This window comes from Marmota monax, unplaced genomic scaffold (genome assembly GCF_021218885.2).
Source record: "Marmota monax isolate L192 unplaced genomic scaffold, Marmota_monax_Labrador192_F-V1.1 WCK01_AAM20220418_F8-fsc00014, whole genome shotgun sequence".
In the NCBI taxonomy this organism is placed as follows: Eukaryota; Metazoa; Chordata; class Mammalia; order Rodentia; family Sciuridae; genus Marmota; species Marmota monax.
In genome coordinates, this window is record NW_026695222.1 from 12301029 (window position 1) to 12315237 (window position 14209).

A 14209-nucleotide genomic window follows, 5' to 3' on the forward strand; every position below is an offset into this window, starting at 1 on the left:
CAGCCATCTCTGGTTTCCCCTGCTGCCGGGGTGGGTATTATGCACGTGTGTGTCCACAGGAAGAAAGCCAAGCCATCCGTGTCCCTGCTTGGAGCTGGGGACTTGCTAGGTGGCCTCCCCTTTGCCCTCAGATAACCTCTCATTTCAGCTGATCTACCTTGGACCCGTGTTCCGAAGCCATGCCCACTTCCTAGGTGGCGTTGGATGATGGGATGGGACACTGTGGAGCTCTGGGCAGCGCCAACTCTGTCCAGAATGGCTCCCTGGGGCACTTACTGGTGCTGAACAGGGAGCCAGGGGTGGGGCGGAGAGCGGCCTAGAGGGCAGGTAGACAGGATTTGAGCCCTGGTTCCGTCACTTATCTACTCTGTGACCCAGGGTAAACCGTGTAAACTTCTCTGTGCCTCAGTTTCCTCTTTTGCAGAATGGGAATGATCATCGTCCCTACCTTGCAGGGCTGGTGGGGGGGGGCGGGGTAAATAAATCATCCACCCGCAAAGTGTCCCGAACTGCGCCTGCACGGTCAGTGCCACGTCCCTACCGTTCCTGGAGTCGCCACGGTCTCACCTCCGTGGCAGGCGTCCCCGAAGCTCGGACGCCGAGGGCGGACGCTCTCGCGGTTTTGCCGACTCATCCTGGCTCTGCAAGTCCGGCCGCCGCCCCCTCCCGCCCCAGCGGGCCTGAGTCACCCTCGCTGTGCGTCACACTCGCTCCTCCCGCCACGCGACCTGCAAACTCACCCTGAGTCAGCCCGCCCGGGCGCTTCCACTCCCCGGGCCGCGGCCAGCGCCGGCGGAGGGGCGCCCCCCAGTGGAGACCCGTGGTCGCGCGGGTCGCGGGCGCCGGGGGAGCGTGGCGTGTGCGGGTGGAGACCGCGGGGACCGGCCGGACCACTGCGGGCCCGGGGGGAGGCGCCTGCCTGCGGCCCCCACCGGCGGCGCTGAGTGGTACGGCCCGGCCGGAGGTGAGGCCCGGGAGGCGGCTGGGCTAGCGGCGACCACGCGATGGGGCTGCGCGCTGGCGGCAGGACCGGCGCCAGCCGCGGGGCGCCCGAGGGTCCCGGGTCGGGCGGCGGCGCTCAGGGCGGCAGCATCCACTCGGGCTGCATCGCTGCGGTGCACAACGTGCCGCTGAGCGTGCTCATCCGTCCACTGCCGTCGGTGCTGGACCCGGCCAAGGTGCAGAGCCTGGTGGACACGATCCGGGTGAGTCCCCGGGGAGGCCGTCCGCGGAGGGAGGGCTCGGGAGGAGGGAGGTCGCGCCGGACGCGAGGTGGGACTGGTTCCGGGCTCTCTCGGAGCCCAGCGTTGGCTGTGTGACCTTGAGCAAGTGGCCGGGCCTCTCTGGGCACTCTGTTTCCTCGTTTGAGCAAGAAGGGGATTGAAATAGATGATTAAAATAATGATTGCTAACTTATAAAGATAGCGCTTGCCGTGACGCAGGAGCTGTTTTAAGCCCTTAGCTTCTTGTGCCAACCCTGCGAGGCAGATGCTGTCCCTAAAAACGGAGGTACAGGCGGATTCCAGCAACTTGTTCAAGGTCAGGCACTTGGAAAGTGGCGCAATGGGAATTCACACCCAGGTCGCCTGGACCCAATACCCAGCTGAGTGGCCACAACCCTATCCAAAGATAAGCCATGACTTCCCTTCCACCTGTGACAGTGGCAATGGAACTGGGTGTGTCATGTCCGTGGGAGGGCCCTGTCTGGAAGAGAAATGGGAGAGGACAAGGGTCAGCTTCATCCCAGAGACACAGTGCTCAGGAATGCGGGAGTGGAGCCCTGGCTGGGCGACAGGTGGACTGGGCTCTGATTGGGAGGCGGAGGCCTCTGGGCAGTTTAGCAAGATCCTGGCTCAAAAAAAAAGTTAAAAGTCTGGGGGTGTAGTCCGGGGAACGCAGGCACCTAGCTTGTGCGAGGCCCTGGGCTCCATCCCTAGTCCTGCAAAAGGCAAAAGAAAGCTGGAGTGACCCTCCCTGGCAGGAAGGGGGACACTCAGGAATATACGTCACATTAGGCCCAGGTGGCTTCCTGTCCCCTTCTCCCAGACCCTTGGAAAGTGAGGGATGGAGGAGAGGAGGGGTGGGGACACTTCTAAACCCCACCAAACGCCTATACAGCCAGCCCCCAGGTCTCCAGTCCTAGAATGTGCACTCTGTCCCCACTGCCTAGAGCCACCGCTGCAGATAGCCACAGCACCTGCTCCGCCGCTTGCCATAGGTCTCTGTTCCCTTGACCACCTTGCAGATGGAGCCTTGGCCTCTTGCTCCCCCCTTATCCTGAGGTGTTCTGGATAGCACTCTAGTCTACCAGAAATTGTGTGTTGTATTGTTCTGTCTCCGTTGTGTGAACTCCACAGGAGCAGGGACTCTGTGGTCTTGGCTGTGGCCTCAGCCCTGCCTCAGGACCTGGCTCTCAGTGGAGGGGTCCAGCCCTGCACACCCTCGCCATTGCTGGGCCTCTGCGGGGCCTCTTTCCCTGCAGGAAACTCTTGTGCATAGCCTCTGACTCTCCCTCAGGCCTCCTACCTCAGGGCCAGCCTCTTTCCTGCCCTCCGTTGCTGGATTAGGGGTCCCCTGTGTCCTGGAAGCCTCCTGTGACCCCACCAGCATAGCTGTGGTCCCCCTGCATTGAGACGCCCATCTCTGGTGCTAAACCGTAGCCTGGGTGAGGCAAGGACGGGGCCTGCCTCCGCTAACTTTCCTACTGGACTCATTTTCTACGGCCGCGGTCGCCCGTTACCACAGAGTTCATGGCTTAAAGCAACGCTGAGGTCCTGTTTTACAGTTCTGTGGTTCACAAGTCCAGAGTGGGTTCCACTGGGCTGAAATAAGGTGTCAGTGGGGCTGTGTTCTAGAGGCTCTGGGAGAGTCCGTTTTCTTGCTTTGCCAACTGTGACACCTTGAGACTGTCGCGCTCCTTGGCTCATGGCCATTTTTGTTGTTTGTTTGTTTAGGGGTTGAGCCTGGAGGCGCTTTACCATTGAGCTACATCTTTGGCCTTTTGGATTTTTCATTCTGAGACAGAGTCTCACTGAGTCGCTTAGGGCCTTGCGTAATTGCTGAGGTTGGCCTGGAACTTGCGATCCTCCTGCCTCGGCCTCCCGGGCTGCGGGGCGTTACAGATGTGCCCCTGTGCCTGTGACTCACGGCCTCCCCACATTGCTTCACTCCAGCCTCCACTTGTGCCACCCTCCTCCACTCCCAAGGATCTTGGTGAGTCCCTTCAACCCATCTGGGTCATCCCACCATGACCTTCTGTCTTAAGATCCTGACCTTAAGTCCATCTGCAAAATCCTTTCTATCCTGTAAGGTGACATATTCACAGGCTTTAAGGATTAAGACTCAGACATCTGTAGGGATCCTTATTGTGCCCACCCACTATCCGCCTGCAGGGCGGTGTAGATGCTTCCACTAACATCTCTCAGGCACCCACTCACCACCTCCTTAGCAGCCACCCTGGTGGGTGCCTCAGTCCCACCTATGGGTGAGCAGCAGTGTTCAGAGTTGAGGCCAATGCACAGGATCCCCCAGCCGCTCAGAGCTGAGACCAAATTTGAGTTTTCCTGGTTCCGGAGCACTGGCTTGTGACCACGTGCCTCATGCTCACTGGGGCAACGTGGGGTCATGAACCATCAGCCAGCTCCAGAGGGGTCCTGTGGGTCAGTGGCAGAGGCCTTCCTTCTAGGCCAGTCCCACTTATTAGGGTCTCCCTACTGTGCTCACCCCGCTCCCTGCCCTGCCCCAGGCTCTCCCCACTTAGAGGACACCCACCTGATCTCAGACCCTACTGGGAAATCGCCTTCGACCCTCCTCTTTCTCTTGCCCTCCTAGCCCCCTCTCTGCCTGACGCCTCCAACCTGCTGTGCCCTCTCCCGGTTCCCCCCACACCAGCAGCCAGGGCAGCATCTTCTGCTGAACACCTCTGGAGGCCTCTCCTCTGTCCATCCGGCTAAGCCTGCTCTGGGCACATTTCTAGAATGGCATCCCATCAGGTTCAAAATGCTCCAGCCCTCCAGGTGCAGTGGGGCCTGCCTGTAATCCCAACCGCTCTGAAGGCTGAGACGGGAGGATCGCAAGTTCAAGGCCAGCCTCAGCAATTTAGTGAGGCCCTAAGCAACATAGGGAGACCCTGTCTCAAAATTAAAAATCAACAGAGCTGGGGATGTGGTTCCGTGGTTGAGCACCCCCTGGGTTCAATCCCTGGTACCAAAACAAACAAGAACCTCCTGACTGCACACCCTTCACTCTGCCTCATTTGGCTTCTGCTTGACCTCTCTGATCACTTTGCCTCCTTGATGCCTTGAGTCCACTCTGGTCACACTGGCCTCCTCACCGTGCTCTCCACCACCGTGGTCCCACCTCAGGGCTCTTGCGTTTGCTCTTCCCGCTGCCTGGAATGCCGTTCCTCAGGTAGGAACCAGCAGACATTATGGCCCGTGGAACCCCAGAGCTGCAGGAGGTGTGTCTGCGTCTCCATCCCCATTTGACAGAGAGGGCAACTGAGGCACCAGTGAACAGCCCGAGCAGCCGAGCTCTGATCCCAGGCAGTTCATCTAAACTGCTCCCACCGCTGGCTTCCCAGGTGCCTCTCTGCGTCACTGTCCCCTCTCAGAGCCCTTAAGGACCCCTTCCTTGTCTTGTCACCTGCGTTATTGTCTTCCTAGCCCTTACCACGCAGTGGTCCCTTCTTCGCTCCATCTGTCCCAGTAACCCACCGCCCCGTGTGCACAGGGACCGTGTCTGTCCTGGCTGTGCCTCGTCCCCAGGGTCTAGGACAGGGCCAGATGTGGAGTGTAGGTAAGCGACTCCCCGCCGGGTCTGCTGGCAGCTGCCCACTGCCCTGGTATGCACACTGTCCCGAGGCCGAGGCTCAAGCTGCCCTCGTGGCGCCTCCAGCCTGCACACCTGGCCTCGCCCGCCGGAGCGAGGAGCTCCCTGTTGGAGCGCCACTCTGGCCCGGGGCCGTGCTCACTGCCCTGTGCCCTTCTCCGCAGGAGGACCCGGACAGCGTGCCCCCCATCGACGTCCTCTGGATCAAAGGGGCCCAGGGGGGCAACTACTTCTACTCCTTCGGGGGCTGCCACCGCTACGCGGCCTACCAGCAGCTGCAGCGCGAGACCATCCCTGCCAAGCTGGTCCAGTCCACCCTCTCGGACCTGCGGGTCTACCTGGGGGCCTCCACTCCCGACCTGCAGTAGCAGCCTCCTCCCACCCCAGGAGCCCGGAATTCCACCTGGCCAGCAGGCGGGGCCACACAGAGGGCGCAGCAGGGATGTGTGCGGTTTCTTTGTGCCTTGGGGGACCGTCTGACTCTGGCTCTGCCTTTGCTAACGGCCAGGCCTTGGACTCAGGCAGAACAGGGTGGGAGCCCCAGTTGTCACCACTGAAAGTATGATCATGGCCTTATCCTCCAAGGACTGTTGAAGATGAGATGAGAAAAGAGATGGACTTGGAGAGCTGCAAGCTGCTGGCTCCAGAGTCCCAAGAACAAGGCCCTTCTTCACACTCTTCATGATACCTTGCTCTGTGATTACGTTCGGCTGCAAGTAAAAGAAAGCCTAGGTTCCGGTTAACAAGGAGAGGTTTATTTTTCCACACTGCATGAATTCTGGAGACAAATGGCCCAAATGGTGTCACTTCAACAGTGCAGTGAAGGCAGGGCTTATGTCTCTGTGATCCTTTTGCCCTGTCCTCCTTGTTTGCTACTTCATAGTCCCAAGATGGCTGCTGTGTCTCCAGGAATCGTGTCTGTCTTTAAGAGAGAGGTGCTGCTAAAGAGGAAGGGACAGGTCACCTGGGCTGTCAACTTCTACCAGAAAGAACCTCTTCCAGAGGCTTGGGTCCTGCCTGCCCTCTCCCCTGCATATATCTGCTTAGGTCTCCTGGGCCGGCCATACGTAACTGCAAAGAAAGGTAAGAACAGAACTGTCATGGTTGAGCACACCAGTCATGTCCCATCTTCTGAGACCGGCATGTTGCCTGCTGAAATAAAATTGGGATGCCAGGAGAGAGGAGGAGCAGGGTATTGGTGAGACTTCACTGTGACAGAAGCCTTCCGTCCTTAGCAGCCCCAAAGTTATTTCTTTACGTATAATTCTGTGGGTTGGCAACTTGGGCTGGGCAGCTCTGATGTCCTGCCTGGGGCTATCCTCAGCTGTCACCTAAGCCGGGGCTACTTGCTTGTCAGGCAGATGACTGGCTGTGGCCGGGGTGGCTTGATTCTCTTCCAACAGGCTAACTCAGGCTTGTTCACCAGATTTTGGCCTCAAGATTCCAAAAGAGTCAGAACTAGAACTTCTAGAACTCTAGGTTAGGGACTGTGACAGTGTCACTTCTAGGTTCTTTTGATCAGAGCAAATCGTAAGTCTTTGTCCAGAGTCAAAGGACAGAAACCACTACACCTCTCGATGAGGGGAACTGCAGAGAACTTGGGGCCATTGTTCATCTATCACAAATAGGTGTCAAATAACTCCTCCTTCTCCCTCTCCCTCTCCCTCCCCCCCCTCTCTCTCCACACACAGGGCCTCACTTTGGCCAGTCTTATGTCACTAAGACAATGTCCTGGCCCTCAAAGTCTAGGGGACAAGGTGATAAGGCAGAATCTGGGTCTCCAAGGGCCAGATCCACTCTAGTAGGGCATCTCATCAGCATGGGTGAGATGAGATTGGCAGGTGGAACATTCCAGAAGAATTCCAGAAGGTTGCAGAGTGAGGTGGGGCTTGTTCTGGCTGGCCTTAGGCAACTCAGCCACTTGGCAACTCCAAGCCTTAGTTTCCGCAGCTCGGTAGTGAGGACAACAGCTTTCCCCATCCATTGGGCGTCCTGGGGAATAGGATTGGAAAGGTATCGAATGCAGTGTGGCATCCTGGATTAGATCTTAGAACAACAACCACAACCAAAAACAAGACATTAGCAGAACAGCTGGGACTCTGATGATAAAGTCTGGATGTTAGTTAATACTATACCAATGTCGGCCTTGGTTTTGGCAAATGTACTGTGGTCATCTGTGAAGTCGATTTATTGTGAAGCTGTTGGGGCGGGCTGGGTGGAGAGGGTGGGATCTGTTTGCACTATCTCTGTACTTTTTCCATAAGTCTAAAGTCATTCCAAACTAAACATTTATTTAATAAAATTCGGGCTGCGTTTGCCTTAGTTGGTTCGGACGCTCAGGCTGGGTTGGTGGACTCCGCCCCGAGTTTCTGATCCAACAGGTCGGTTGACTCCGCTCAAGAATGTGCACAGCTAACAAATTCCTGGGTGATGCCAATCTGCTGTGTAGGGACCTCAGGCTGAGGACGGCTGATTCAGACTGCCTTGGCTATTTTCCAATACGGTGACACCCCACACACCAGCGCTCCCAGGGCAGAGGCAAGACCCTTGGGTGGGGCCCAGGAGATCTGGGTTCTGAACCAGCTGGTGGACCCACTCGATGGGTGACATTGGGCATGTCTTTGCCTTCCCTGGAGGATTTCCCCAAGCTGTCAAATAGACCGTCTGCCCCTAAGTGTGCAGGGAGGACGTGTCCCGTAAACTGCTGCTTTGAGGTGCCTTGCATGAATGAGCCCCTCAGGCCTCCAGGCTGAAGTAAGTGAGGCTGGCCTCTCCCTTCTGAAAGGACGTTTCCTTCTTGTAGAGAAGACCCAGCCAGGCAGGCTCTGAGTGGGTGGTGCAGAACAGGTCAGGTCACACTTTGGAGCAGCTGGGGTTTTAAGGGTGTGACCTGATGATGCTCTGGAGGCCGCCTGAGAGCTGCATTTCCCACTTGGACCAGCAGGTGGTGCTGCTTCCCAGCCCCACCGAGCAAGGCTGGGCCTCTGGCCCACAAAACAGCTGCTGGCTGGAAGGGCCTAGCCAGGGACAGGTGACTGGGGCTCAGAGAAGCTGGGGACCTCACTGGGAGTCTGGAGCTTCGGGTTCTGCTCATCCCTTCTGCACTTGCTCTGTGTCATGGACCCTTCCAAAAGGAGGCACTTCCTCCAAGAAGCTTCTAGACCCTTCCAAGCTGGGCTATGGTGCCTCTTTAGGGCTCCCATGATCGTGTGGGTCCCCTCCCAAACAAACCCCTGCCCCCAGGAACTTGGATGCAGTGAAGGCAGTGTGTGGGGAACCCCTGAGGCCCCTCCATGCTCTAGAACCCACAGATGGTCGATTTTAAATCAGTTTTAAAATTCATAGTTACGTGTAGTATATTTAGGTTAAGATAAAACAATAAGGTATTGAAATGTTAAATAAATAAAATTTAAAAAATTAAAATATCAAAGCCCACCATGAGTGCTGGTCCTGGTTTTCCCTGTGCCCTTTGGGGACATTTACGTTCAGGGATTAGGCTGTGCCCTTCCTGCCTTCCATCTGCCCTTGCAGTAGTGAACATGTGCGAGTTCCCTTGCAGATTGCCCCTGGCAGCGTGCCCTGGCCACCTGCCCCATTGGCACTGTGCTCTTCTCCCAGAGTTCCCGCATTCTGGTCTCTGCCCAAAGGTTACTTCTTCTGAGGGGCTTTTCCCCATCATTCTGTCCCTGTCCCAAGTTTTATTTTCTTCATAGCTTTTATCACTCTCTAAAATGATCCTCTGTGTCTGTTCCTATCTGCCTCACCCATAGTAGTACTAGTAGTAGTACCAGGGATTGAACCCAGGGATGCGTAACCCCTGAGTTACATCCCCAGCCCTTTTTATACATCATTTTGAGACAAGCACCCCTAAGTCGCTTAGGACCTCACTGAGTTTCTGAGGTTGGCCTTGAACTTGCGATCCTCCCGCCGAAGCCTCTTTGAACAGCTGGGATTACATATATGCGCTACCATGCCTGGATAAGGATTCTTGAGGCAATACTGGGCCTGTCTTGCTTACCACAGGGAGCCTGTGCTAAGAACAGCACCTGATACATAGTAAGTGTTCAATAAACAGCTGTGAAGTACATGAATTCCATGTCGGTGTAGCCCATGCTTTTTCATTACTGGGTGGGTGCGGCACGGTGTGGTATGACCATGTATTATTCTTCATCCTCCTGTAAATGGACATTTAGGAGTTTCCCAGTGTTCATTGCTGTGCCGGTTCTCCACCACCACTCTGCTCTCAATCATGCCTAGCGGTGGCAGAGTCGGGCTGGCACACAGGTTCATTTCCAACTTCTAAGAGTGGCAAGTTGCTCTCCAAAATAACAGTTCCCAGTGCTGCACCACCACCACCCCCACCACCACCACCACCACCCCCTCCCCGGATTTGGAAGCCAACCAGTGCTTCTAACCCTTTTTTTGCTGGTGGAGGGCAGGGATTCACGAATATAGCTGAACACCAGAGAAAGCCTTGAGCCCTTCCCCCAGGAAGACATACACATATTTCAGGCAATCTCTGGGGCTCCCTGTACCTGATAGCCTGCTCCCCCAGGGGATTCTGATTCCAAACCTAATTGTCTCATGGGGGTGGGGGCACACGCAGATGGGGTGTGTGAGTGGATTAATGAGCTCTACTTTCTTTCTCTCTTTTTTTCTTTTTATATCAGGGATTGAACCCAAGGGTACTTAACCACTGAGCAACAACTCTAGCCATTTTTATTTTAAATTTAGAGACAGGGTCTCACTAAGTTGCTAAGGCTGGCTTTGAACTTGCAGTCCTCCAGCCTTAGCCTCCCGACCAGCTGGAATTCATGCAACACGGTCCTGGCTGGGCTCTAGTTCTGTAGGGAGTAGAGGATAGAATTCAGAGTCTGACCTGCCTCCAGTCAGGAAAAAAAAAAAAAAAACCGCTCTCTGGGTGGTTTCTGCCCTTCCTTACCCTGTGTCAGTCAATACCAAGGATGGACTCCACCTGGTCCCTGGGCCCAGCCTGAGCAGTTCCACCTGCCAGTGCTGGAGGAGACAAGCCAAGCCTGGCATCCAGGATCAAATCAGGGAACCGAGGAGAGGTCCTGGCTGCCCTGGGTTGGAAAGGACCAAAGACATCATCCCTGCCTCTAAACTCTTACACTGTGTGTTACAAACCACACTCACTTCCAGTGTCCCTCCCAGCCCCTGGCCCCAGCCCTCCCACAGAGCAGGAAGTGAGGACCCACTCTTTATAAAAAGGATGTCTTGCGGGGCATGTTTGCGCACAGCTGTAATCCCAGCCTCGGGAGGCTGAGGCAGGAGGATCGCGAGTTCAAAGCCAGCCTCAGCAAAATCAAGGAGCTAAGCAACTCAGCGAGACCCTGTCTGTCTCTAAATAAAATACAAAATCGGGCTGGGGATGTGGCTCAGTGGTGGAGTGCCCCTGAGTTCAATCCTCAGTACCCCCTCCCCCGAAAAGGACCGTCTTCATCCCCCCATCCCCCCCAGCCGCACCACCCCCAGCCGCACCACCCCCAGGCTGCCCCCTCCGTCACCTGCACCTGCACCAGCAGCAGGACCTCCCTGACTGCCCTAGTGGAGCCTCAGAGCAGACCCGAGAGGTGACCGGGTACCAGCAATGACCTTCCCGTTGGACAGACGGGTAAACGGAGGCCCAGGCGACCTGCTGCGGGCCCAGCTGGCCTGCGGGGTCCCGGCCCCCACCCGGGCCCCGCGGCCCCGGCGCCCGCCCCGCCCCTCGCGGCTGCCCGCGCTGCCTGGCCCCTGACCTCCGCGGCCGCCAATCCATTGGTTCCAGCTCCGGGGGGAGCGCAGAACAAAGCGCGCTTTGTGGCGGGCCGTCCCCTGGCCCCGCGCGTCCGCCGCCGGGAGCCTCCGGAACTGGGAGCGACGCCCGCGGCCGACAGCCGTGTAATGTCTTCCAGGCCGCCCGCCACCAGCCGGCCCGGCGGTCGGGCGCCCCCGCGGGAGGCTCTGCGGGCGCCGCGAACCTGCCCCGCGGGCGGCGGGAGGCGGCCACCTGGTAACCTGTCCCCGACCCTAGGCGCCACTTGCGGGGGGGGGGGGGGGCGGGAAGCACCGATCGCAGGCGGCGCTGCTGCTGCTGCTGCCCTGAGGACTGCTCCGTGGTGGAGACAGACTTTGGTTTGGTCCTAGTGCTGGGGACTGGACCCAGGGCCACCGACCACTGAGCCGCATCCCAGCTCTAAAGTTCTTATTTTGAGACAGGGAATCACTAAGTTGCTTAGGACCTCGCCTGGTTGCTGGAGCTGGCTCTGAACTCGCCATCCTCCTGCCTCAGCCTCCTGTGCCCGAGGTTACAGGCTGCGTCACCGCAGGGCGAGTCAGTCACTTTAGATGGATTGACCGAGGTTTCAGTTGTTGATGCCACCTACGAGCTGTGAGATCCTGGTAAGTTCACCACTAAGAACAACAATACTAACAGCCAACATTTATGGTGCACCTACTGGGTGCCTCTGGTGGTCTCCCTGGTCCTCTCACCCAGTTTGGAAGGGAGGAATTTTAGATGTTCATTTTTACAGGGCAGGGAATGGACTCTCCAAATACTCTGGAGCCAAAGTCACCTCTCCCAGCCTCAGTTTCCTTATCTGCAAAATAAGGACAAACATAGGAAGTCCCCATGGGCTGTCTTACCTGTTTCCAGATGAAGACAGGTGCCCTCAGGCTTATGGGGGAGGGAGGCTCTACCCAGCTGCCAGAAACCTTTCCCCCAAGGACAAGGGACAAGTCACAGCCCTGACCTGCCCTGGAGACTGGGGGTGTGGGAGAGAGAGAGGAAAGCCACTGCCAGAGACGAAACTGAGGGACCCCAGAGAGGGCAGGACAGGGCTGTCCGGGAGTGACTGTTCCCACCTTCACACACCTCCCTGACATTCCTGCTACAAATGGTCACAGAATACACTGCCCCAGGCACCAGGCCATCAGAGCCTAAGCAGATGAAACCCCTGTCCTCTTGAAGTCCCCCCGGGGGACATGGGCAGTAAGAGGTGCCCAAACTGGGTATAGCTTTTTCAAATCTAAATTTGATTTTGTTTGACTTAATTTTTTTTTTAATTTTTAAGAAACTTGAGATAGCTGGGGGTGGGGGGGGAGTGCATACCTGTAATCCCAGTGACTGGAGGCTGAGACAGGAGGATCAGAAGTTTAAGGCCAGCCTTGGCAACTTAGGAAGGCCCTCAGCAGTTTCCCTGTCCCAATTAAGAGAGAGAGAGAAGGAAAAAGTCTGCGGATGTAGTTCAGTGGTAAAGTGTCCCTGGGTTCAGTCCCCAGTACCAAAAATAAAAATAAACTTGAGATAGCCAAGGAAAATTGGTATCAATGACATAAATAAAGGTAGCCACAAATGCAAACGATGTCAACCCAGCCCCGTTATTAACTCCCTCTGAACCCAGCACAGGTCACACTGCTGACTCTCAGTTAGCAAGTGTCAGGGAGCCCCACCCTACAAAATGGGACTCTTCCTGCAGGAATCAGGAGGGGAAGCCATTGAAAAGGGATCTGTCACCTAACTCTTGGTCCTTGTCCTTCCTCATCATATGTAACAATCAGAAAGCACTTAGGATGTCCTGAGCCACCGTAGAGATGAGAAAACAGGCTCAGGGAGGTGGGGCCTCTCAGGCCATCACAGTAGGGACAAGGCAGAGCCAGGGTTTGTCCTGGGCAGGCGCTCTCTGGAGGCCACTCATCTGGGCACCATACGACCCTGTCTGTTGAGGGCAGATCAGTCCCACTTCAGGCAGGCTGAACTATTGGAACTAGAAGGTCTTCAATTCTAATTTAGTAAATGTGTATTGAGCATCTACTAAAATTTATGTCACATCATATCGTATGAAAGTGTTTGAGGGTCAGATTTAGAAAACAACCAGGGGGTGCTGGGGATGTGGCTCAAGCGGTAGCGCGCTCGCCTGCCATGCGCGCGGCCCGGGTTCGATCCTCAGCACCACATACAAACAAAGATGTTGTGTCCGCCGAAAACTAAAAAATAAATTTAAAAAATTCTCTCTCTCTCTTCTCTCTCTCTCTTAAAAAAAAAGAAAAGAAAGAAAGAAAAAAAGAAAACAACCAGGGGCTCTTCACCATGAACGTCCTAAATGACTGTCCTTCCCCAGCCCAGTGCCCTCCAGCCCACCCGGCTGCCTCATAGTTCCCACTGGCTTTCTGACCCCAGGGCCTTTGCGCTTGCTCTTCCTTTGGGCTCTTGCTTTGAATGCCCTTTCTCCGGTTCTTCTGGTGACTTTATGCATCCTTAAGGTCTCAGTTCACATGTCACCTCCTTCGAGAGGCTTCCCTCGCCTCTCTGCCTCTGGTGGTCTCCCTGGCCCTCTCACTCTGTGTGCCTTCATATTAGCTTGTAGTCATTCTATTTGTTTGTCCGTCCACTTGTCTTCTGTCTTGCTGCCTCACCAGGTTGTAGGCTCCAGGCGAGCAGGACCTGGTGTGCATTATGGCTAAGCCTTTGGGGTGAAGGACTCGGAGAAGAGCAGACTAGAAAGGGAGGGCATTTGGGCTGCCCCAGATAGAGGAGCAGATGAGTCTGTGGGTGGGGTCTCCAGGATGATCACCTTAGCTCTGGGCAGGACCACCCAGTGTGCTGGGGCTGGGCAGAGCAGATCACCTCCATAGGGGGGAGAGCCTGGGTCCCCTGCCCCCCCTCACTCCCTGGCTCAGTCATTCCTTCACCCACTGTGTCCTCTCTTTCCCTTGTTCACTGACTCCAGACTTTTCTGTAGCGGACAAGCTTCCTGGCTTGGCCACACCCTCATGGCATCTGTACTACTATTTCCTCAATATCTTGAACTGGAGTTCTTTTTAAATTTAAACACATGCACATTAAAATCAACTTGGAGGTTTACATGCAATTAAAATGCACCCATTTCCTGTAATTCCAGCGATTCTGGAGGCTGAGGCAGGAGGATCGTGAGCTCAAAGCCAGCCTCAGCAACTCAGCGAGACCCTAAGCAATCAGCAAGACCCTGACTCTAAATAAAATGCAAAAGAAGGGCTGGGGATGTGGCCCAGTAGTTAAGCACCCCTGGCTTCAATCCCTGGTACCAAAAAAAAAAAAGCCACCAATTTTAAGTGTGATCAGGAAATACATCCTGAGAAATGAACACAGCCACGTAACCACGGCTGCAGTTAAAATACTAAATATCACCATGCTGGGCCCCGGGGGAAAAAATAAAAATCTTCATCAGAAGATACCAACGTTTCTTGGGAGTGAGGGTGCTGCTTCCAGCCCCCACTAGCAATTTCCAAACATCAAGTGAATCATCAGAAACCCTCATTCCAATTAGAAGGTAATTGACCAAAATAAACCAAACGATACTTGCCTGCATCCTATTCTAGCTTGGTCACGTTGTCCACA

The 14209-nt window shown here is 55.7% G+C and overlaps 1 protein-coding gene across 2 annotated transcripts in view; it reads left to right on the forward strand.

Moving 5' to 3' along the window:
- Positions 1-947: 947 nt before the first annotated feature.
- The window catches only part of Srxn1 (sulfiredoxin 1), a 43459-nt gene continuing 30197 nt past the window's right edge, over positions 948-14209 (forward strand). The window contains exons 1-2 of one of the 2 annotated variants that reach the window (XR_009225790.1): positions 948-1205; positions 4995-5913. Coding sequence is in view for 1 of the 2 variants with exons in the window: in XM_046433733.2 (XP_046289689.1) it covers positions 1005-1205; positions 4995-5198 (405 nt within the window). In the remaining variant the exon portion in view is untranslated. Of the gene's footprint in view, positions 1206-4994; positions 8922-14209 lie in introns of those variants that run through there. The other variant, XM_046433733.2, reaches the window with a different exon arrangement.